Genomic DNA, 26,303 nt, shown 5'->3' with positions numbered 1-26,303 from the left:
ATGAGATGAAGAGTCCTTAAAAATGAGTCTATAGGTTGTGGGAACAGTTCAGTGATGGGGCAAGTGAAATTATCCCATTTGGTTCAAGAGGGTTGAGGGGTAATAACTGCTCCTGAGCTGGCGGTGTGGGCCCTGAGGCTACTGTACCTTTCTCCTGATGCATCAGCAAGAAGAGATCGTGACATGGATGATGAGCCTCCTTGATGATGGATGCTGCTTTCCAATGACAGTGCCCTGTGTAAATGTGCTCAGTGGTGGGGAGGGCTTTACCCATGATGGACTGGGCCATATCCACTACCTTTCAAGGACATTGGTGTTTCCATTCCAGGCTCTGATGCAGCCAGTCAATATACTCTCCACTACACACTTATAGAAGTTTGTAGAATTTTTAGATGTTGTGGCAAATCTTTGCAGACTCCTAAAGAAGTAAAGGTGCTACAATAACAACATTTCAGGATTCAAGATTGTTTAATGTGATTTTCAATACACAAGTGGAAAGGAGAGCAAAATCATTGTTACTCCAGATCTAATCAGCACAATAAAAAAACACAATAAGGTAAAGAACAATAATTTAAAAACACACTAAATATAAATATATGATAGCTTATATATGCATAGATTGATTGTAGTCCATGAAGTAATTGATTTGTGTCCAGAAGTTTCTGTACCTAAGGTAACTCTGACAGGACATTATAAAATAGTGGTAGTTGGGGGTGTGGTGGAGTGGGTTAGTGGGTGGAGGTGTTGATCAGTAGCTATTTTTAAGACTGGTGGTCCTGGTATAGATGTCACATAAGCTCCTCCCAATTTGGTATGGGACAAACAGTCCATGAGTAGGGTGGCCGGGATATTTCATGATGTTACTGGCCCTTTTCTGACACCTTTATGTATGTAGGTCCTTGAGGTGAGGAGGCTGGTGCCAGTGATGCATTGGGCAGTTTTAGCTACCCGTTGTAGAACTTTCCTGGGAACAACAAGAACCTATTAAGTAAGAGATGGGGTTGGTTTTCTTCACTCAAATGTTCATGAACCTTAGGAATTCTCTCCCTCAACTGAGTCATAAATGCAGAATCACTGAATGTACCACAGATCGCTTTTGGGAGAGAATTGGATGGGGAACAGGGGCTGAGGCTACAATCAAATTAGTCATGATCATATTGAATAGTGAAGCAGGCTCAAGGGCTTGCACAGCCCACTCCCATTCCTATTTGTTGTGCTTGATGTTTGTACAAATTCCTTACTGTTTTTTGGGGAGTTGCTGCAGCTTCACTGTCAGGAATTGAGCATCTCATTGAGAAAGTAATTGAGAAATTAGTGGTCAATTCTTAATTACAAGCTCAGAAAATGTCAAGTTACTCAGAATTAGGCAGTTGCAAGAATGCCAGAATTTCCTTGTAAAACTCAGGCCAACTGCATAATCTTCTTTTTCTTAAACCCATCACCCCTACTTGGGTATTGGTCACTTTTAGCAGCTCACCAGAGTTCTCTGTCCTTGGCCAGTCTTTCAAGTTGTCCCCAGGTGCAGCCCATCTTCTAGAGCCTTCCTCTCCCAGGGATGAGGTCTTTGGAGCTTCTGTAACTCAGGGCTTTTACAGGATGGGGTTGCTAGCCCCTTACCCAACCCTCCTCATTTTGCAGCCAGGACTGGGACTGTTCATGGTACAGTTCAGCAGTACAATATACTGATATTAACAACATAATATTTCCCTAAGTGGCAATTCTATCTTCCACTTACAAGATGGAAGAGCAAACCTGAGCAAAAGGCTAATGAGTTGGGTGAAAAGATCTCCCAGGCTCACTGGAGGTCAGTTAGATACATCAAATCCAACTCCTGCCTGAAAGCAGTGACATCTCCAGTTTTGCATAAAGCAATCCCTTAAGTCACTCTTCTTGATTTTCTTCAGTAGACAAGAGAAGCACAAAATAAAATAGTAACTTAAAAATCATGTTGACAGCTTTAAAGCTGTTTTTTTTCTTGAAATTCTTGGGAACAAAAGACTGAGATGCTGCCTGTATTGTGTTCCCAAAAGTGATGAGTGACACAAACTGAATGCGAATGCAATGAATCTTAAGACAATGACCTGACCCTTATGACCTTGCATATATCAATTTGGACACAACAGTGAGGTGGTTGGGACTATTAAAATTGGGGTTTATATAGATTCATGGAGATATAGAGTCATAAAAAATAGTTTTGTCCATGCCAAACAATTAATGTGCCTCATACAATGGACCCGCACCAGGACCATGGCCTCCCATACCCCTCCCATCCATTTATGAATATTAATTAACATGCCCTGCCAGTCCAATTTATTTAGATTTATAGAGATAGCATAGTTACAGGTCTTTCTGGCCCAATGAGCCCAAACTGCCCAATTACACACGTGGCCAACTAACTTCTTTAGAATGTAGGAGGAAACCTGAGCGCTGGGAGAACATACAAACTCCTTACAAACAGCAGTGGGAATTGAACACAGGTCACTGGCACTGTTAGGCTTACCACTACGCTGCTGTGCCCTGTTAAAATAAGCTAACCTGCAGGTCCTTAGAATGTGATAGGAGACCAGGGCACTGAGAGGAAACATTGATTGCCTCAGGGAGAACTTGCAAACTCCACACGGACAGCACTTGAGGTCAGTGTCAAAATGGCATCTGTGATGCTGTGAGACAGTGGTTCTACCAGCTGTGCCACTGTGCTGACTGAACACTGAAGAAAAAATAAAATCTAGCTCCCCCCCATTTCATTTCTTGAAAACAAAACTTTCTTTGTAAGTCTATGCTCCGATTGCAGCTGTTGTATATTGACTGTTGTACCTGACATAAAATTAGTCAATTAATTTATTAGCTGCCTCACTTCTGAGGCAGAAAGTTCCTACTCTGAATATTGAGCACAAGCTCTGTGCTGAACAAAATGTGGGAGGCCTCATTGATCAGATATTATTCAGATGATATTATTTTAAAGAAGAGCAAAACACGTATTTCAGTTTTCTTGGCAAATCAATATACAATATCTGAACATTATCATTTCTGTTTGTTGATCTCTCTGTGTGCTAATTAGCAATGACTTTCATTACAGTATTTTTCAAAAGTAACAAAACTTAAGTACTTTACCTCACCACTGTCCATGTTCCTAAACATTTCTTGCAGCTGAGGCAGCACTTCACATGTAAGTTAATGTGAAGTCATTAATTGCTTCCAGTGTTCCCGGTTTGTCCTCCATTACATCAGTAAGACCTGACTTATCATACCTAAGTTAGGGGATTGCTTCATTGAGTGCCTTTGCTCCGTCTGCATAACAGCACAGATCTCCTGGTAACTAGCCATTCTAAAGCCACTTCCCATTCCCATATTGAGATGTCTGTCTACCGGCTCCTCTACTATTCAGTTGAGGCCAGACACAGGCTAGAGGAACAATATCTCATACCTCATCTAGATGGTCTCCAACATGATGTCATCGATATTGATTTCTCTAAATCCTGGTAAACCATAAGACCAAAGATATGTGAGCAGATTTTGGCCATTTGGCCCATCAAGTCTGTTACAACTTTTGTTTGTGGCTGATCCATTATTACTTCCAGCCCCAATCTCCTGCCTTCTTGACATATTGCTTCATGCCTTGACCAATGAAGAATCTATCAATCTCTGTCTTAAATATTTGTAAAAACTTGCAGCCCTGTGGTAACAAATTCCACTTATTCAGCACTCTCTGGCTAATGAAATTCCTCCTCATATCTGTTCTAAATGGATGTCCCTCTTTTTTGTGTCCTCTGGTCCTTGTCTCTCTCACCATAGGAAACAGCCTGTTAGTATCCACTCTATCAAGACCTTTCACCATTCGAAAGGTTTCAATTCAGTCACCTATCATTCTTCTGAATTTTGGTGAATATAGGCCCAGAGCCATCAAACTTTCTTCATATGATAAGCTGTTCAATCCTGGAATCAATTTCATGAACCTCCTTTGAACCCTCTCCAGTTTCAGCACATCATTTCTAAGATAAGGGACCCAAAACTATTCACAATACTCCAAGTGAGTTCTCAACATTACATCCTTGCTTTTATACTCTAGTCCTCTTGAAATTAATGTTAACATTGCATTTGCCTTCCTCACCACAGACTCAACCTGCAAATTAACCCTTTGCGCCTCAGATTTTTGAATTTTCTCTCCATTTAGAGACTAGTCTACCCTTTTATTTCTACCAAAATGAATGACCATACACTTTCTGACACTGTATTCCATCTGCCACTTCTTTGCCCAGTCTCCTAATCCAAGTCCTTCTGTGGCCTCCCTATTTCCTCAAAACTACCTGCTCCTCCACATATCTTTGTATCGTCCACAAACCTGGCGACAAAGCAATCAATTCCATTATCCAAGTCATTGACAGCAGTTCCATTAAAGACCACTGTGGAATACCACTAACCACCAGCAGCCAACCAGAAAAAGCTCCCTTTATTTCCACTTTTGCCTCCTGCCAATCAACCAGTGATTTAACCATGCTAATGTCTTTCCTGTAATACCATGGGCTCTTAACTTGTTAATCAGCCTCGTGTGGCACCTTATGCTCCCTCTGGTTCCCCACCTCCTTCCCTTCATTCCATGGGTCATTGTACTTTCCTGACAGATACCATTTTCCAGCCCTTTCCCTCTTTAACCTGTCACTTCCCTCCCTTTCACCTCAATTCACTTGTCACTTGCCCAGCTCTTGCTTTCCTACCTTCCACTTTCTGCCCTCTTTCCTTCTAGTTCTCATGAAGGGTCTTGGCCTGAAATGTTGACTGTTCATTTCTGTCTTGATGCTGCCTGACCTGCTGAGTTCCTCCAACATTTTATTTTGTGTGTATTACTCCATTCCAGCATTTGCAGTATTTCTTATGTCTCCATTAAGTGCGGTTTTTCTTGTTTCTAATATCTACAGTGTATTTTTGTTTACCTTTCATTTATATGTATTCCAGTGGCTAACAAACACTTAGTGGGAAAAATTTAGGCTTGAAAGGGACTTGAAAGATATTAAAAGTATGGGTTTCTATTCATGGAGAGCATTAATTTCCTGTAGGTTCAGCCAAATACAGCTTTGTTCCCTTGGGTGGTCTTAGAACCATTGATTAGTGGCTAGGAAGATCACTATTCTTAATTTTTTTGCTTTCCTAGTTTATCCACTGATAAACCTATGACATCATGGCTTTTTGGGTGTGAAATTCGGGCACAAGCCAAGCCTGACCTGACTTTGCCTTGTTGTCCCACCCAAGCCAAACTGCTTATTTGTGGTTACTTTTCCTTCTTGATCCTCTCAGACCTGACCATTGCTATGAATGTAGAAGTCTCAGCATTGGTTACTGCAAACTGGGTAGTATGCAGGGCTAGTTAGCAGGATACAGCAGCAGTTGATCCAAGCCATCTCCAGATGACGCTCTGGACTGTCCAGCTAATTCAAGCCCAACACAAGGATGTCAAGTGAGATGTTGTTCATCAGCATTGGTTGCACTTACTAAGAGTAATTCTATATTGCTTTGTTTATTTGGACAGGAAGTAAGCCAGTTTTGTATTTGTTTTGGGATGTGCAGATTGGTTTGGTAGTTTTATGTATATTTTTCAAAGGTCATATGATCAAGCATCACACCTCCAGTTATTTTTATATTAAGCCTGAGAAGTGTAATTCATTCATTTAACTTGTGTTTCCTGTTGACAACAAGATTGACATTGTCAAATGCTATTTTCTGAGTCCAATTCACTAAAACCAAGTATTTGACTTCAGATTGTGTTGGTCAGTTTTCTCCTTGCACTGCTCCACTCTTCTCTATACCCACAACTCTGTGTTCAGACATAGCTCAAATGCTAGCTCTAAATTTATGGTTGATACAACCATTGTTGGAAGAATTTCAGATGGTGAGAAGATGGCGTACAGGAATGAAATATTACAGTGTGTATAGTACCAGCCAGTTGGGTGATGTCGCAGCAACAACCTGGCACTCAACATCAATAAGACCAAAGAGCTGATTGTGGACTTCAGGAAGGATAAGATAAGGGAACACAAACCAATCCTCATTGAGAGAGTGAGCAATTTCAAGTTCCTGGGTGTCAATATCTCTAAGAATCTAACCTGGTGCCAATGTATCGATATAAAGAAGGCAAGATGGTAGCTGTATTTCATCAGGAATTTGAGGAGATTTGGTTTGTCACCTAAAACACTCAAACTTCTACAGATATCTTGTGGAGAGCATTCTGACTGGCTGCGTTATTGTATGGTATTGGGGCTATTGCACAGAGAGTTATAAAATTAGTCAGCTTCATCATGGGTCCGAGCCTCTGTAGTATCCAGAGCAGTGCCTCAGAGAGGCGGTTTCCATCATCAAGGACCCTTACAAACTTGAAGGCGCATGCTAAGCGTTTTAGGGTCAGCGTCTTTCCCTCTGCCATCCAATTTCTAAATGGGCATTAAACCCATGAACACCACCTCATTAATTTTTTTTAATTTTTGTTTTTGCTCTACTTATCTTCATTTAACTGTTTAATATACATGCTGTACATATATATTCTGTAATTCTGTTTTTTTCTATATTTATCGTGTATTGTATTGTACTGCTGCCATAAAGTTAACAAATTTCATGAGGTATGCTGGTGATATTAAACCTAATTCTGATTCTGTATCTCTCTGTTCCTTAAATCACAAAAAGAAGTTCAAGTTACCTTCATGCTGCGTGTGCTTTTTCCGGTTTACAAGTGGGTGTTCTGTGCACTAAGGCAGCCAGAGCCAAGAAATAACTCCTGTACTTACTTTAGGAATGTTAAGGAAATGCTCAAGGTGTCATAGAGTACTTAACAACAAGACCATGCACTGTGATTGTGACACTGTTAACCTGACATACTCGTTTATTCTTTTAAAATCATGTATGTTTTCCATTGAGAGGATGGTTTGCTGTTATAATAAAATTCTTGTTTTAAATTACTGTTGGTCAGGAGAATGCATTCTCAGCGCCTTGGATTTCATTGTGCCTATTTGTGGGACCGTGCATTTTCAGATGCTGCAGCTCAACACAGTCAGTGAGTGCAGTCATTTGTGAATTAATGGAAGGTTAAGTGCAGAAGAAACTGCCTTCCACTTGAGCATGCAGATTTGATTTCCCTCAGCTTTCCCTTAATCTGCTTGCTTCTGGAGAAACTGGGTTGCAAGATGCAGGAAACTGATGAGATAGGAGAAGATTTGGCATTATTGATTGGGACAATCTTTTGATAGGTGTGATGGTGGACCGGCAGTGGTTGAACATTCGAAGAAATGTCACATAAGTTACAAAAGAAAATCCCTTTTTGACACAAACCCCCAATAGGCCTGAAGATTGGAAACATTTTAAGATACAGTGAAGGCCAAGTAATTGATAGAGAAAGTCAGTAGACTAGCTGATAATATAAAAATGAACCAAAACGGCTTTTATAGATATGTGAAAAGGAACAGATGACTGAGGGCAAATACGGTCCACTTGCAGACCGATGCATTGTAATTTATAATGGGGGGAAAAGGGAAATGGCAGAAATGTTAAATGGTTGTTCTGCATCATGGGAGAAAATTCAAAAACATGCCAGTCATATTGGACATTCACCAGTCTAGAGAGGAGGTGGAACTGGTGGGTTTAGTAATGCCAAGATAATTCCCAAGAAGCCAATGGTTCATGCCCTGGAATTTCTGAAGTAACGGCTTTAGGCATCACCTTTGCCATAATACCATGAGACATAGGAGCAGAATTAGGCTATTCAGCCCATCGAGTCTGTTCCACCATTTCATCATGGCTGATTTATTACCCTCTCAACCCTATTTTCCTGCCTTCTCCCCATAACCTTTGACGCCAAATTACTGAAGAACTTATCAACCTCCGCTTTAAATATACCAAATGACTTGTCCACCACTACTGTCCAGAAACAGCATTCTGTCATAAGTGTCCTCATTATCACGATGTGCTAGGGCCAGGTTCATAACAGATGCTATGGGATCTGTTGTAGATCGGTTCGATCCATAAGCATATTGAGGAGTGTCCAGTGTGTTAGGGATGGAGTTTTTGATAAGTGCCATTATCAGCTGTTCAAAACACTTCATGATGTTTGGCCTCAGTGTGATCGAGCAGTAGTCATTTAGTTTTGAAGCTGTGCTTCGGTACGGGGATGATAGTGACTGATTTGAAGCATGTCGGGACAGCAGCCTGGGTAAGTGAAGATGAGTTTGCCATGTGAAGGGGTTTCACCCATTGGGGCTGTGCTTTCTACAGTTTAGAATAATGAGGAAATCTCACAAAACATAGAAAATTCTCAAGGCTGTGACAGACCAGATGAATGAAGGTTTGTGGGAATTGACATGGAAAATGACATGATCTTTACTTTATTTCTTCAGTCAATGAGAACAGCGAGAAGATTTTAAAGGGAGACAGTTATTTCTTCAACAGTTTGATCGGGGCACAACTGCGCAAGTCATGAACGTTAGCCAGTGAGAACAGCAAGAAGAGTTTAAAAGGAGACAGCTTTATACAGCGGCATCAGAGAAACAGGCGATGGAGTAGAGGGAGACAGAGTAGGAAGGCTTTGGCTCAATGGGTCAAGGCGAGGTAGGTTGCCTGAGTAGAATACAGAAGGGAAGTATGTGTGAGAGGCTGGTTTTCTGTGCTTGGTGTCAGATGTGGGAGGTCCGGGAGACTCTCAGCCTCCCGGATGGCCACATGTGCACCAGGTGCGTCAAGTTGCAGCTCCTTGGAGACCGTGTTAGGGAACTGGAGATGCAGCTTGGTGACCTTCGTCTGGTCAGGAAAAGTGAGAAGCTGATAGAGAGGAGCTATAGGCAAGTAGTCACACTGGGGCCTGGGGAGACAGGTAAGTGAGTAACAGTCAGGAGAGGGAAGGGCAGGAGTCAGATGCTAGAGAGCACCCCTGTGGCTGTACCCCTTGACAATAAGTACTCCTGCTTGAGTACTGTTGGGGGGGGGGGCGGGGACAGCCTACCTGGGGGAAGCAACAGTGGCCGCGCCTCTGGCACAGAGTCTGGCCCTGTGGCTCAGAAGGGTAGGGAAAGGAAGAGGATGGCAGCAGCGATCAGAGACTCTATAGTTAGGGGGTCAGACAGGTGATTCTGTGAACACAGGAATGAAACACGGATGGTAGTTTGCCTCCCAGGTGCCAGGGTCTGGGAAGTTTCTGATCGCATCCAAGACAGCCAGAGGTTATGGTTCATATTGGTACCAATGACGTAAGCAGGTAAAGGGAAAAGGTTCTGAAAGCAGAATACAGGGAGTTAGGAAGGAAGTTGAGAATCGGGATCACAAAGGTTGTCATCTCGGGATTACTGACTGTGCCATGCGACAGTGAGTATAGGAATAGAGTGAGGTGGAGGATAAATGCGTGGCTGAGGGATTGGAGCAAGGGGCAGGGATTCAAATTTCTGGATCATTGGGACCTCTTTTGGGGCAGGAGTAACCTGTACAAAAAGGACGGGTTGCACTTGAATCCCAGGGGAGGTTTGCTAAGGCTTCTGAGGAGAGTTTAAACAAGAATTGCTGGGGGGTGGGAACGAAACTGAAGAGATGGAAGAAGAGGTGATTGTCTCACAAATAGAGAAAGCTTGAAGACAGTGCGAGAGGGAGGATAAGCAGGTGATCAAGAAAGGATGCACTCAGACTGATGGCTTGAGATGTGTCTATTTTAATGCAAGGAGTATTATGAACAAAGCGGATGAGCTTAGGGCGTGGATCAGTACTAGGAGCTATGATGTTGTGGCCATTACAGAGACTTGCATGGCTCGGGGACAGGAATGGTTACTTAGATTGCCAGGCTTTAGATGTTTCAGAAAGGACGAGGAGGGAGGCAAAAGAGGCGAGGGTGTGGCACTGTTGATCAGAGATAGTGTCATGACCATAGAAAAGGAGGAAGACATGGAGGGATTGTCTGTGGAGTCTCTGTGGGTGGAAGTTAGAACAGGAAGGGGTCAATAACTCTACTGGGTGTTTTTTTTATAGACCACCCAATAGTAACACGGATATGGAGGAGCAAATAGGGAGAAAGATTCTGGAAAGCTGTAATAATAACAGGGTTGTTGTGGTGAGAGATTTTAATTTCCCAAATATTGATTGGCATGTCCCTAGAGTGAGGGGTTTAGATGGGGTGAAGTTTGTTAGGTGTATTCAAGTGAGTCTTACTTCCGTGGTTGTTAAGTTGATGAAGAAGATCCTAGGAAGCAGGATTTATGAACATTAGGAGAGGCATAATATGACTAAGAATAGTCAGCATGGCTTTGTGAAAGGCAGATCATTCCTTATGAGCCTGATTGAATTTTTTGAGGATGTGACTAAACACATTGATGAAGGTAGAGCAGTGGATGTAGTGTATGTGGATTTCAGCAAGGCATTTGATAAGGTACCCCATGCAAGGATTATTGAGAAAGTAAGGAGGCATGGGATCCAAGGGGACAATGCTTTGTGGATCCAGAACTGGCTTGCCCACAGAAGGCAAAGTGTGGTTGTAGACGTGTCATATTCTGCATGGAGGCCGGTGACAAGTGGTGTGCCTCAGGGATCTGGTCTGGGACCCATACTATTCGTGATTTTTATAAATGACCTGGATGAAGAAATGGAGGGATGGGTTAGTAAATTTGCTGATGACACAAAGGTTGGGGTGTTGTGGATAGTGTGGGAGGGCTGTCAGAGGTTACAGCGGGACATTGATAGGATGCAAAACTGGGCTGAGAAGTGGCAGATGGAGTCCAACCCGGGTAAGTGTGAAATGGTTCATTTTGGTAGGTCAAATATGATGGCAGAATATAGTATTAATGGTAAGACTTTTGGCAGTGTGGAGGATCAGAGGGATCTTGGGGTCCAAGACACTCAAAGCAGCTGCGCAGGTTGACTCTGTGGCTAAGGTGGCATATGGTGTATTGGTCTTCATCAATCATGGAATTGAATTTAGGAGCCGAGAGGTAATGTTGCAGCTATATAGAACCCTGGTCAGACCCCACTTGGAGTACTGTGCTCAGTTCTGGTCGCCTCACTATAGGAAGGATGTGGAAACCATAGAAAGGGTGCAGAGGAAATTTACAAAGATGTTGCATGGATTGGGGAGCATGCCTTATGAGAATAGATTGAGTGAACTCGGCCTTTTTTCCTTGGAGCGACAGAGAATGACAGGTGAACTGATAGAGGTGTATAAGATGATGAGAGGCATTGATCGTGCCGATAGTCAGAGGCTTTTTCCAGGGGCTGAAGTGGCTAGCACAAGAGGGCGCCATCTTAAGATGCTTGGGAGTAGGTACATGGGAGATATCAGGTGTAAGTTTTTTATGCAGAGAGTGGTGAGTGCGTGGAATGGGCTGCCGGCGACAGTGGTGGAGGCGGATACGATAGGGTTTTTTAAAGAGACTCCTGTGTAAGTATTTGGAACTCAGAAAAATAGAGGGCTATGGGTAACACTACGTAATTTCTCAAGTAAGGACATGTTTGGCACAGCTTTGTGGGCCGAAGGGCCTGTATTGTGCTGGAGGTTTTCTCTGTTTTTATGTTTATGCATGGCAAAACAGGCTGAATGCAGGATGGCTAAGTCCATCTCCTATTCCTATTCTTTTTTCCACTGTGTGTTTGCCTAAATTAATCTGGTTAAAATTATGGGCTTCTTGCTTGTAAACATTAGTTGAGAAAAGAGACATAATTTAATTGGCTTTTTGGGATCTTGTTCTTGCAAATTAACCTGGTTAAAATTATGGGCTTCTTGCTTGTAAACATTAGTTAAGAAAAGAGACATAATTTAATAGATTTTCTGGGGTCTTGTCCTTGCTTTTTTTTTTAACACATTGTGATTATTGGGTCAACATTTCATAGAGGAAAGTATATTCTGCCATGGACAATTTGATAAATTTTGACTCGTTGAGCAAAAATAGTTTTTTAAATGTTAATTGTCATCAGAAATCCTTTTAGTTTTATCATAATCAATAAGATAGAATAGCAGTATCCAATAAATTGCATTTCCTTTCTCCTTCAGCCATTCACTATGACCCCTCCCCCTCCCAATTTTTCCTAATTCAGAACTAAATCTCACTTCCTCATCTTCCAAACTCAGCAGAACCTCCTTAAGTTCTCATACATCAGCAATTCAGACCAAAGCACCATGCTGTTCCCATAAACTGCAAACTTCCTTTGTGGGAGATTTCTAAGCACGTATAAATGAAATAATCCTCTTTGCCCAAAGTGTTGCAATATGATTGTCACCACAATGTGAATAATCATTGTCAAATATCATATTTGTAATTTTCACTCAGAAGAACCCTTTAAGCTATATGGCTCATTTGCAAACCTCCAATGTGATGAATTTCTTGGCTGCAATTATAGACCAATTATCGACACCAGCTATGTCTACTTAAAATAAAGAAAATACTCTTTTTTTTTTGAACCTCTTGGAGGAACATTTATCTACTTACATTCAAATTTGACTGAATTCAGTTTAATGCCTGCATTTTATTTCTAGTGTTCCAAACTGAAATGTGCTTTCCTCATTACTGCTTCCTTCAAAGGCCAACAGAAAACTGCTCAAATAGTTTTTTAGAGATCAATATCAAACCTAACAGTAAGATTGGATAGTAACAGGCACCTGCCTAAGGGACAATAGCTTCCACAAATATTGCTGCAGCTTGGCTTACACTAATATAGCTGATTCCAATTTAGTCTATATTCATGGCCAACTGAAATTAAATTGCTTAATTTGCAATCAATTCAAATCTGAAAATGAAAATATATTACTACCGGCTGTTTCAAAGTCTACTCTCTACTTATTATGCAGAAACAGGAAATATGAGAACAGTTTAGTCAGATGCACAGTATCTATCCCATGTATTATAACAACAGACATTGATTGGAACATGTAATATTTGAATCTTCTTGTAATTAAATCCTTGCTCATATTCCATTGTGTGAGTCATCACCATGAAATCACAACGGAAATTGTAGTGAGATACTGTATCTAAATTTGCTTCAGTCATTTGTAGGGGTGCCAGTAAAAATATTGGCAGTACTTCACTGGAACTTGGACTTCATTATGTAGGATGGGTAGAGCTATATCGATCCAGCTTGATTGAAAATGTTCACTACAACAAACAGTGTGATTTACCTACAAACTTGACATTTTCCAGCTTTAAGAACACTTTATTTTTTGAATATTCTAGGAAGAAATAGTTATTTTATATCTTCTGCTTTAGGGAAAGGGTAAGTATTCAAATAAATTACAGTGTTTGTTGACAATTAAATTTTTTGTGAACTTGGTAATGTAAATTTTGAATGAATTTTGTGTGAGCTGAATGACTTGCGCTGTTTAATGTTGGTGTCCAGTGCTTCACAAGTCAAGTATGGGACTGCTGCAAGTCAAGTAAATGGCCCACTGTATTATCTCAGCAATGTGACTTGATCACAGTCACTGAACTCCCATACCTATTTGTTGTCTTTGATAATATCAGTTTACTCTCAATTTGCATTGAACCTTGAGGGATTCAAAGCAACTTTGTAGTTTTGAGATGCTGGATTATGATTTCTGAGACACTTTCATTCAGCATGTTCATAGGAATGGAAGAAAAGTTCCATCATGTTTAGAAACATAAATATTTCTGTTGTATCTTTTGATTAAATCAATTATCCTAATTTAAATGTAATTTATATTGCAGCTTACAGTATATTTACAAGTTCACAGTATCAGGACAGGAATCGTATGTTTTGATTGAAGCTGCTGTAGCATTTTTAATTCTTATAATTAAAGTATGGAACCTTTAAAAAGTGGGCTCATATACGACCATAAGATATAGGTGCAGAATTAGGCTGTTTTGACCTATCGAGTCTGCTCCACTAATTCATCATGGCTGATCCGGGATCCCACTCAACCCTATACTCCTCCATTCTCGCCATATCCTTTGATACCCTGACTGATCAGGAAGCCATCAACTTCCGCCTTAAATACACCCATGGACTTGGCCTCCACCGCAGTCTGTGGCAGAGCATTCCACAGATTCACTTCTGTCTGGCTAAAAAATTCCTCCTTTCCTCCATTCTAAAATGTCACCCCTGAATTTTGAGGCTGGACGCTCTAGTTCTATATACCCCCACCATAGGGAACATCCTCTCCACATCTATCTAGTTATTTCAACATTTGGAAGGTTTCAATGAGATCCCCCAGCATTCTTCTAAATTCCAGTGAGTACAGGCCCAAAACTGCCAGATGCTCCTCATATGTTAATCCCTTCATTCCTGGAATCATCCTTCTGAACCTTCTCTGGACTCTTTCCAATGACAACACATCCTTTCTGACATATGAGGCCCAAAACTGTTGACAGTACTCCAGGGGCAGCCTGACTAGCGTCTTATAAAGCCTCAGCATTAACTCCTTGCTTTTATATTCTATTCTTCCTGGAATAAATGCCAACATTGCATGTATCTTCTTTACCACACACTCAATCTGTAAATTAACCTTCAGGAGTCTTGCACGAGGACTCAGAAGTCCCTCTGCACCTCTAATGTTTGAACTTTCTCCCCATTTGGATAATAGTCTGCACTATTGTTCCTTTTATCAAAATGCATTATCATATATTTCCCAACACTGTATTCCATCTGCCAGATTTTTGTCCATTCTTCCAATTTGTCTAAATCCTGCTGCAATCAGCACTAACTACCCCTCCACCTATCTTTGTATCATCTGCAAACTTTGCCACAAAGCCATCAATTCCATTATCCAAATCATTGACAAACAATGTGGAAATTAACAGTCCCAATACTGACCCCTGATAAACACCACAAGTCACTGGAGACCAACCAGAAACGGCCCCATTTAATCTCACTCAGTGCCTCCTGCCTGTCAGCCATTCCTCTATCTAAGCCAGTATCTTTCCTGTAATGCCTTATCTTGTTAATCTTATTAAGCAGCCTCATTGTGGCACCTTATCAAATGCCTTCTGAAAATCCAAGTAAATAACATCCACTGCCTCTCCTTTGTCCACTTTGCTTGTTACTTCCTCAAAGAACTCCAACAGATTTGTCGGGCAAGATTTCCCTTTCCACAAGTCATGCTGACATTGACTTATTTTATCATTTATCTCCAAATACCCCGAAACCTCATCCTTAATAATAGACTCCAACACTTTCCCAACCACTGAAGTTAGGCTAACTGGCCTATAATTTCCTTCCTTTTGCATTCCTCCCTCCTTTGGGAGTGGAGTGACATTTGCAATCTTCCATTCATCTGGAACCTTGCCAGAATCAAGTGATCCTTGAAAGATCATGACCAATGCATCCGTTACCTCTTCAGCAACCTCTCTGGGAACTCCGGGCTGTAGTCCATCTGGTCCAGGTGACTAATCCACCTGAGGACTTTGGAGTTTGCCTTGTACTTTTTCTTTGTAATAGTAATTACAGTGGACCTCTGGTGCATTGCTTTTGTCTTGCTCAGTTTCTTTGTTTCCCATTACTAGCTCACTAGCATAATTTTCCAGTGTCAACTCGCACCTCCCTTTTACTCTTTATAGAACTGAAAAAAACTTTTAGTATTCTGCTTTATACTATTGGCTAGTTTTTAGTCACCTTTTGTTGAATTTTAAAAGCTTCCCAATCACCCAATTTCCCACTCACTTTTGCTGCCTTAAATGCCCTTTCCTTGACTTCCCTTTATTCCATTGTGATACTTCTACCTCTCAAATTGCAGTATGAATTCACTCACTGCCTCCTAAGGGTTGCTTTATGTTAAGGTCCCTAAGAAGATCTGGGTTATTACATAATATTCAATCTAAGCTGGCCTTTTGCCAAATTGGGTCAAGCACAAGCTTTTCTTAGAAAGCCAGCTCATAGGTATTCAACAAATTCCCTCCCTTGTGATCTGACACCAAACCTGAATTTCCCAATCCCTTTTCATATTGAAGTCCCAGATTACAATAGTGACATTATCTTTATTACATGCCTTTTCCAGCTCCCTTTACAATCTCAACACATCTTGGCTACCATTTGGAGGCGTCTATATGATTCACATGGCTTTTGACTCCTGCAGTTTCTTAACTGCACCCACAAAAATTCAACATTCTCTGACCCTCTGTCACCTCTTTCTAAAGGTGTAATTCCATCTCTTACCTACAGAGCTACACCACTGCCTATGCCTTCCTGCCTGTCCTCTCGATATAAAGTATGTCCTTTGGTGTTAAGCTCCCAACTATGGCCTTCTTTAAGCCATGGCTCAGTGATGCCCACAATGTCCAAGACCAATCTGTTCTAAAAGGATGGCCGTCTGTTCTGAAGCTCTGTCATCAGAAAGGAAATCACTTTCTATATATGTTAAGTATCAAAGATTTTCATATTTCAGGTTTATTGTTATGAATGTGTGAGTTATCAGAACAAACTTTGATTTCACCCTGCCATGGGCCAAGTTCAATATATATAGTATTAATCCAATATGTTATTTGAAATTTCATTGTCCAAAGACCTTTTGTGGTTATCTCTCTGTTACAAACACTCTCACCATACCTTCACGTTTATTTAATTTGCATCTTAGGTATTACTTAATCTGTGGGGGGATAAAAAGCAGGATTTGTTTCTTCACCCATTGTTTTGGTAGTTTGGAAAATACTACATGGCAAAAGATGCATTTGCGTAAGAATATGCTTTAGTGTCTTAAAATGGAAGTTAAACCCACAAGCTGGAGAGGGGAGGTTTAAACTTCAAAAATAGGAAGGGTACTCCAAGGTCCCTTCCACAGCATTCACTTCCCTTGGTAATGAAGGTGGATAATGTCAATAGGGATAGATTACCAATGTTCCTGAATTACAAGTTCTTAACTCACCTGCATGGCCAAATTTTAGTGGTACTTTAACATAACCTCACAGATGAGGTTTCCTGGGTTTGGTTCAGACGGCAAATTAAAACAGATGAGAATGGCCCAATCTAACAGCTGAGCTCCTTTCTAGCACAGATTCTATAGTAGGAGAAATGAGAGTGCTGTTTTCCACATTATTTTCCCCACATGCCCCACAGACATCCAAATCAAATAAATTCCCCCCTCTGTTGGGTCTTATCTCCTCCCTGATAATCCTCATGTGGTGTCTCTTTACTTCTTTCCCCCACCTCTCTGATCCCTGTTTGACCTCTTCACAGTCGATTGCCCCCATCCATCACAACACATTCCTCATCGAGGTCTGGATTTTGCCACACCACTTTACTCCTAACATTCATATCATAGACAGTGAGAAAAGTTATTAAAAGTTGCAGAGGCCATTTGACGATCTGGGTAAGTAGTCAAAGGTTGGCAAGTAATCAAACCAGTACAACTAGAAAGAAGTTAAAGAAATCAAACCAGGATAGGACATATATAGTGAATGGTCAGACCCTGGGGAGTGCTAGCGATCAGAGGGACCTTGGAGAATAAGCACATAGTTTGTTCAAGTGTCATCACAAGCAGTAAGATGATTTTTGGCATATTGGCCTTCAACAATCAGGGTGTTGAGTATAAGATTTCAGGTGTTATGTTGCAGTTGTAAGATCATTAGTGAAAGCACAAATGGAATATTGGTGTACAGTTTTGGTCAATCTATTATGTGAAAGACATGATTAAACTACAATGAGTACAGAGAAGATTTACAAGGGTGCAGAGGGGACTCGAGGGACTGAGTTACAAAGAGAGGTTGGGCAGACTGGGATTTTATTCCTTAGAACATTGGAGACTGAGAGGTGACCTTACAGAGTTGTATACAATCATGTGGAGTATGGAAAGGGAATACTATTTTTTCTCAGGGAAGGGGAACTAAATACTAGAGGGTCTAGGTTTAAGGTCAGACTTGAAAGATTTAGACGGAATCTGAAGGGAAACTTCTTCACTGAGGGTGGTATGTATGTAGGATGAGCTGCCAGAGGGAGATGCAATAACAACATTTAAACAAGTACATGGATAGAAAGGGTTTCAAGGGATATGGTCCAAATGCAAGCAAATGGGTCTAGGTTGAGACTAGCATCATGGTTGGCATGAGCTGAAGAGCTTTTTCCATGCTGTATTACTCTCTAACTCTTAGACTCATTACAGCATTGGTCCAAACCTAAACCAAAGAGCTAGACTCTGGTGATTAAATTAGTGTGGCTACCCTTGACATCAAGACAAATTTTAATGAAGTGTGTTGTCCAGGATTGCGAATAAACTGAAGTGAATGGCATTGAGGTAAAAATGCTCTAATGGCTGCCGTTAAACCTTCCATCAAGGAAGATGGTTATTGTTGGAGATCAATTGCCCCAGCCTCTGGAGATCAAGTAAGTGTACCAGGCCCAACTAACCTCAGCTGCTTCATCAGAACTCTTCCTGACATAATAACCTTTGCTGATGATGGCACACTGTTAAGTTCTATTTACAAATTTGAATAAATCCATGCAGCAATGGAATGGTGCAAGGTCATGAGGAGAGTGAAGAATACAGGTTTTCTTTATGCCTGGGAAAGTTGCTACAGTTGACCAGAAACAGATCTGTGGAATTTTTGGGAAGCATACAGTTTAATGTTATTGCAATTCATCTGTAGTATGATTGTTTAGATTGTTCAAGATTTCCTATACACAGGTGTAAAGGAGAACAAAGTAATTGTTAATCCAGATATGATGCAGTGCAAAAAATACAAAAGATTAATTTTAAACACCTACAATAAATATAAAAGTAAGATAGCTTACATACATAGGTTGATTGCATGTGCATAAAGTTATGCTAGAATGTACCTAAGGTGACTGGCAGGAAATAATAAAGTAGTGGTGGTTGGGGGTGTGGAGGAATGGGTTAGAGCATGGAGGTGCTGATCAGCATTACTGCTTGGGGAAAGTAACTGTTTTAGAGTCTGGTCATTCTGGCGTTGATGTGATGTAGCCTCCTCACTGATGCTCATGGACTGTTCATCCAACGATCAGTGTGGGGGGGAATCCTTCTTGATGGACAACTTAACGTCCTGTTTCTCTCGTGCAGTTTGTCAATTTCCAAAATGATTGCACTACACAAAATATATGTTTATTCAAGGGGAAACTAGATGAATTCATATAGTTTAACAATTTTCACAACATAAGCTGGGGATATTAAACCTGATTCTGTAGATACCGTGGAAATCTATGTAATATTCAAGGAGTCAGGTGTATGTTTGGCCATAACACATGAGACTTTGGCATTGTGCAATATTTCCTTTTAATATTCAAAGAGAATCCTTAAATATAGTGTAATCTCTCTGTGTAACTATTGCAAGTATGAAAACAAAAGATATCTTTGCCCTGTAGTAATTATTATTTTAATATACATTATATAGTCTACATTAGAGGCATATTGTTTAAGCCAGATGCTCTCCATGCAGATATGATCCAAAGAAGCCATCTCTCACCTCTATGTAACTTCGTGTAACATTAAATTTCATTTTATTCCTTCTTTTCACTTTATCAAATTTTCCATTAAATAAATCTGTGCAATTTGTAATTTATGTCCTGTGTTATAAGTCTTGGATTTCTATGTGATTCACAATTGTGGGCACAAAAGGCTTTTGGTATCCTCACTGTGGAAAGCTCCTCCACATTTATTATTAATGTATTGGTTTTGAATAACCTGGGACTGCCATTATATAATGCCATTTCCCTTTTAAGTGCAACCTTTTAAAATTTGATTTATTCTGAGTTTCAGAATTGTTTCTACAAAACCATTATGTTTTTCTGTGGCACATTCAGAGCCCATCATAAAACTATCACAAACTATAAAGTAATTCATTCAAATCATTTAACAGGACCATAAAAATATTTTAGTTTCAACCGTCTCCACATCATGCTCCACACTGCAAACTGCTAAAGTAATTCAATCGTTCTACTTTGGTTATTCACTTGTTTCCAGTAAAGGGTAGAACACTGTGAAGAATTCTCCACTATGATTTAAATAATGGTGACAGCACTTTACTCAGAACAGAAGTGTTCCATTAGTTTGAGGACAAGCTGACTTGCAACAAAAAGGGACTGCAGGGCCTAGTTTGCATTATAAATGTTTTCTAATGTAACTGACTGATGCACCATCAATAACTCTCTCTGAGACGTGAAGGCGAGATATCGGCTTTTATTGACTGGAAGAAAGAACAAGCAGTAGTTGACCACCATACTACATCCTGGAGACTGAGGCCGGGCTCAGGCCTCAATCGCCTTTATACCGGGGTCTGTGGGAGGGGCCACAGGAGCAGTCAGCAGGGGGCGTGTCCAGACAGGTATATGTAGTCCACCACACTGACAAACAGGCAGGGTGCTAGACTTCATACTGAAACATTACATACTATATTAATGACACAAATGTTCTGCACTCATTCACTCTCTCCTAACAATACAATTGAATGTTCAAATGTGATACAGAAGATTGGTGCTCCAGACTTAGTATGGATATGTACTTAACAGTGAGCCAACCGCTGCATCCACACCAGACTTCGAGGCGTGCAGTTCCGGGTTCGAATCCGGCCTGCTCCTTACATGCTTACTATCCATCCTGGGTTGAGGGTTGAATTAGCAACTCGGCTTCATTTTTTAAAAAAAGCTAAAAAAACAGCAATGTTGCCACCCAATGCACCACAAGACATGGAAAGGAACAGCATGTGCTTCACAATGTAGGGGAAAATATATGGTAATTTTCCTGTGAGAAAGGAATATGAAGCAAATTAAATAACTTTTCCAGAGGAAATGTGAATATTGCATTTAAAACAAAAAGTAATTTGAAAAATGGCCTGGTTAATCCCACTGTTAAGGGCATTCTGTGTCTGATGTTGACAGAGTGGATGTGTTCAGGTCCTGAAAGATTTTGGAATTGACAGCTGCAAGTGATGAGTTGTAAAGGTGGTGAACTTGTTGCAGATAGATCAAATTCCAGGAAGAAATTAATTACTTAGCTATGAAATTGCATAATCTTATTTGGAGAACTTCTTGCTTTAGCTGAAATGAAACATAACATGCAGGAAATATTCAGCAGTCAGGTAGCATCGAAAGAAAGTGAAACAAGTTTGATGTTGAAGTCCAAGACTCTTTCTTTCCATGGATGTCTCCTTCCTGCTGAATGAATCCAGCATTACTTCTTTTTATTTCTGCCATTAATTTTTAAATTTTTAAAAAAAATTTAGACATGGTAAGACTGCAGTTCTTTGTGCATATGCCTCATATACACAGACTTGGCTGGAGTTTTCCGGCAAGTTCAAAGATCTCTTATTTTGAGTGTGAACAAGATCAACTTCTGGCTAAAGAATTCTGGGATGAAAGAGCATTCATCACATACTTTCAACAGGCACTGAAAAGAGTTTTCCCTGAGCAAACAGAAAATATGTGTCATGTTATTGTTCCACAGAGTCTTATAAACAGACATTATGTGTAAGTATTAAAGTCTGCTGCATTTGTATTGCAGAAAGTAGCTTTCAGCTCACTGAATGAAGGAATATGTTGTCTCTCACACCTACAGAATTGTTAATAAACCTATTGTTCTGAGTTTATGCTTACCTGCAGCACAGAACAGTCTGTAGACCTGGAAATTTGAGGTCATTATTCTTTTTACATCGCCAGTGGGAGTTTCCTCAGCACCCACTGTCACTCCAGCAGCCATCAGAGTTTTAACAGAAATGTGGCTGCCATCGTGCTCACTCGTGCAAAATGAGTTCTTACTGCACTTCCAGTGGAGTCCTGATGGATTCAAGTAAACTTCAGGTTCATTTTATGCACAGTGTGAATTGAAAAATATCTGTTAGGCTTTTCATACCAGCATTTCTATCAGCTTCTGGCAAAAAAAGACTGAACAATGGAAAGGTAAACATACAGCAGCAATGAAAGTTGAAGACTGGCTGCTTCTCAATTCATATTTCACCAGAAATTTGCACTTAGTATCATTATTGGAACTCACTGTACATCACGTTCAGCTTGAGTTGAGCAACTGCACTTAATGCATAGAAAACATGGGGAGCTGTTCTTTCATGATCATATTGTTTCACTTCATGTCTTTATCCTATTTTGGCTGAATATTTTGCACAAGGACATAAGTAAACTAAGTTTAGTAAATCATCTCAAACATCTAAATTGCTCTCACCAGTTACTGCAGAAATCTCAATTTATTCTTCACTTTAAAGGATTTCCAAACTCATTGTCAATAAACTTGGGTCAGAGTCACCTGTGTGTAAAACAACCTTTTGAATGCTATGGAGTTCTGAAAGATTCGAAGGTACAGCCCCAAAGTCATACAATGCTCCACAGACCTTTCTACATGTCGTAATTATGTCAAGTGTAATTACTTCCTACTGGCTTAAACCTAATTAACGGACTAATATGGGTTAAGTTTGTATGGTGATAAATTCCCATGATATTTGAATTTGTGACAATTACTTGCTCATTCTTATAATCCTCCATTGAAGGTGTTAGTGCATAATTGAACACAAAGCAGTATTTGTGAAATGGCTATGCTAATGAAGATGGCTAATGTGTGTGAAAATCAATGGTTTCACAGGGCCAGCGAGAGGGAAGCTGCAGTGGAAGCAGCCCTCAGATTGCTGCAACAGTACTATCTGGATTTGGACAAATTCCGGGCCTGGCTTACAGAAGCAGAGACCACTGCCAATGTCCTGCAGGATGCCACCTATAAAGAGAGGCTATTGGACAACACCCAGCTGGTCCAGGAGCTGACAAAACAGTGGCAGGTACATGTAGTATCGTGTTTTTTTTCCCCAGTACAATAGTGCAATAATCACTTTGTACGCAGCTGTTAAGCAGCCCCATAATTTGTATAGTTCGAATGAGATCTGGTCATTATAATTCACAGAGCTCTGATGAATTCTTTACTTAATAACAAGAAGGAAACACATGGCAAATGTGCTTTTTCGTTACACTTGATTTTAAGTCTCAGTATGCAGTGGAAATCTTCATTTGGCCAACAAAAGCATTTTAGCTCTCTCCTTCAGGTGAATTAAACAATTATTTTTATACTGAAATCCTTGCTGAAAAAGTTTTGGTATTATGTGGCATTTTCTCTTATTCTGTTGGTGGCATGATCTGATTGTGTGAAATGGGTCACACATTACAGAACAAGTTGCTGTTATCTTCAATGTGAACTCCCAGAAACACTTTGTTTAGGGAGAGCAAACTCGAGGAAATCTGCAGATGCTGGAAATTCAAACAACAACACACACAAAATGCTGGTGGAACACGGCAGGCCAGGCAGCATCTATAGGGAGAAGCGCTGTCGACGTTTCGGGCCGAGACCCTTCGTCAGGACTGACCAAAAGGAAAGATAGTAAGAGATTTGAAAGTAGTGGGGGGTCAAATCTCTTACTATCTTTCCTTTCGGTCAGTCCTGACGAAGGGTCTCGGCCCGAAACGTCGACAGCGCTTCTCCCTATAGATGCTGCCTGGCCTGCCGTGTTCCACCAGCATTTTGTGTGTGTTGTTGTTTAGGCAGATGCTGATTCATTAGGTTTTAAATTAATGGTGTTATTTACCTGCATACAAATATTCAGTGAAGTCAGGCCTAGTTGCAGATATTTGCTCAGTTAATTACAGTATAGCAGTTCCTCTTTGCTTGCAGTTTTGTGAGGATGGGATCTGCAACAGAAAAACTGCTTCACACTGATAGCCGCTCCATGACAAATGAATGTTTCAAACTGTGTCCCACGTGTTCAAAGATATTCATCCTCAGTGAGGTGCAATTTCATTCTTGTTCTGACGGGTTGAGTTGAAATCTCCAAGCAAATCCTAAATTGCAAAGACTTTTTGTTGTCTTCTGAGACTCACTCGTCAAATCAGGAGCAGCTTCTTGAGAAAATCAAGACCTTCCTAGATTTTTTGCACATATTGCAAGACAGGAATACCACTCTCCTCAAATTAATAGTCTTCTTGTAACCACAAATAACTTGTTCTCCTTCACTGACAAGCATTTCATCTCCAATTAATGCTTAAATAGTAAATTGAGAAATTTAGCTGATGGCCCACGGCACCAGTAAGGTTCAGGAACTGTAGAAGAAATAATCAAGAAATATTGATTAGCTATTATCAAACTCAAATTTTAAAAGAAGCGAACTGGGAAAAGTGTGAAGTAATGCAAGCTTTAAACCCTGACAAGAATACCAAAACAGTGTAGGTACTCATCGTCTAAGAAACTGGTGCAAGTCCAGATGACTTCTGACGACAGTATGTCTGATGGTTTTAAAGATTTGAAAGAAGCATTTTCTCTGCCCTATGAAGGGTCTGAAAGAGATGCTGTGATTCAACAATTGCAGTTCTGGAGAGCTGAAGGTGCGTAAACTGAGAGTGTGTAGTTAGATGGATATGAATGAACTGGGAGGGGAATAGTCAAAAAAGACTAGTCAGGACCAGGAATTAATATATCAGCTTGTGGGATATTCAAGGGAAATAGTAAATAGCGAAGAGTAGCCTTTGTGGTCGAGGATAACATCACTTCATTGATGCAAGAAGATCGTGGCATGCTGGCCATCCATTGAAGTCATTGAAAAAGCAGAATAGAATTAACAAAATCAAAATAATAGTAAAGAGCCAAGAAATGGCAATGGTGTCCTACATTTAATGAATCAGTGCCCATTCTTACTGAAGAATGATAAACCTGCAATACTGGATGGCTGAACACTGCAGAGTTTTCAAGGAAATATGAAAGAATACTGTGTACAAAAGTTTCCCAAAATTTTCTCAATTCAGGAGCCATTTCTATAAATTAGAAAATTGTACGTTGGTCTCCTGCGTCTGAAAAAGGCGAAAGGGAAACTAGGAAATTGTAAACTGTTTGAAAATTGCCAGAAATATAATTAAATAGTAACTGGACTCCTTGAATTTTTTTTAGTCAGTCAGGAAAAATAACTGTGGTGAATTGTAAGGAGGAAATCAAATTTGATGATGCACAGAATGTTTGGAGAGGTGACAGAAGTATTAAGGTACAAGTGACCTGTTCTATGGGAGTGTTGGGTTCCTAGAAAAGAGTCCATATAGTGATTTTGCTATGTCATCCCTACATGCATCATGGTAAGACTGTTGTTTGTTTATTTACTTTTTCCCCCACTTAAATTTTGTGAAGAATGAATTTTTATTCCATGTCCCAGATTTTTTGGTAGTGATTTGTGGATGTCTGACGAATGAATTTCCATTTACTAAATCGCCATAACCCAAAAGTCGCCATTATTGAGGTTGCTGAAATGGGCTTTCGGAATGCGTTTTGGAAAAACATTGCACTACAGACTGTGCATAAATTGGAGTTTATGGAATTGAAGACAATTTACTGATCAGTCTAAATAATTTGCTGAGTGGCAGGAGATGGAGAGAGATAATGGGTAAATACTCAGTGTTGGAAGATGTGACTCGGGGTCTCAGAAGGCTATAACTCATTACCCTGCTTTTAAGGTAATTAGAGGATGGGATTAAAAAACCCAGATTAGTAATGAGACAGAGGTTAATCACATTGCTAATGGTCTTGGATGAAAGTTTTAAATTACAACGGGTCTAATGATTTGAGCACAACAGTGGGGGAAAAGCATTTTAAGTAAGAGATAATCTACTTTAGAGTTACGAAGGATAAAATGATGCCCTCTCTAAACTGTGAAATGAGCAGTGAAGCACCACAGGCACTATAGGGACCAGATATATTGATCACTGCAATGACATGCATGATTACTGAAAGCTTGATCAAACACTGATTTTTTTTAAACATGATGTCTGACGTACAACAGGATAAAAGTTGCTTTACAACCGTAGTAGGCCCTGGTCAGACTCTATCTGGATACTGTGAGCAGGTCTGAAGGAGGCCGCGAAGGTATTTCAGCATAAATTCATCAAGGTGAAACTGAAACTTGAAGAGCTAAATTATGAGGAGAGATTATAGGAACTGGCATTTTGTAGCAATTTGATTCAAGCTTTCATGATTTAAGGGCACTACACTGGGCAGAGAGAGCAAAACAATTTTCATTAGGTCTTTCATTTTTTTCCAGATTTTCCAGGTTTGCCTCCAAAGTATTTTTTTTTCCACCCATGGCACTTATAGATCAGAGGATGGAGTAGTTGGTGTAGAGGTGGATGCAATGTGCAGAGAGACTGTGAGGAAGAATAGGCAGTGGATCGGACATATGTAAGTGCAATCAGATAGATTAAAATCTGTTTGCTCTAATGCTGGGTGTATCAGGTGCAATGGTGATGAGCTTTGTACATGGTTGAGTACATTGTGGTCAGAAACAGGTTGAAATGAGGTGGAATTTGTTAGGAGTGTCCGGGAAGGATTTAGACTCAATACGTGGATAAGCCAACTAGAGGACAGGCCATACTGGATCTCATAC

General features: G+C 40.3%; 1 protein-coding gene across 9 annotated transcripts in view; it reads left to right on the top strand.

The window, feature by feature from the left end:
- dmd (dystrophin) overlaps nt 1–26,303 on the top strand; it is a 1,932,045-nt gene that overhangs the window by 1,605,052 nt on the left and 300,690 nt on the right. For all 9 annotated transcript variants that reach the window (XM_073045659.1, XM_073045653.1, XM_073045656.1 and 6 more), the window contains one exon: nt 22,484–22,673. In XM_073045659.1, the coding sequence (XP_072901760.1) occupies nt 22,484–22,673 (190 nt within the window). The remainder of the gene's footprint in view (nt 1–22,483; nt 22,674–26,303) is intronic.

The sequence above is a fragment of the Hemitrygon akajei genome, chromosome 5 (assembly GCF_048418815.1).
Source record: "Hemitrygon akajei chromosome 5, sHemAka1.3, whole genome shotgun sequence".
Lineage (NCBI taxonomy): Eukaryota > Metazoa > Chordata > Chondrichthyes > Myliobatiformes > Dasyatidae > Hemitrygon > Hemitrygon akajei.
Note: the sequence above shows the minus strand (reverse complement) of the source record. Positions and strands in the feature narration are given on the sequence as shown.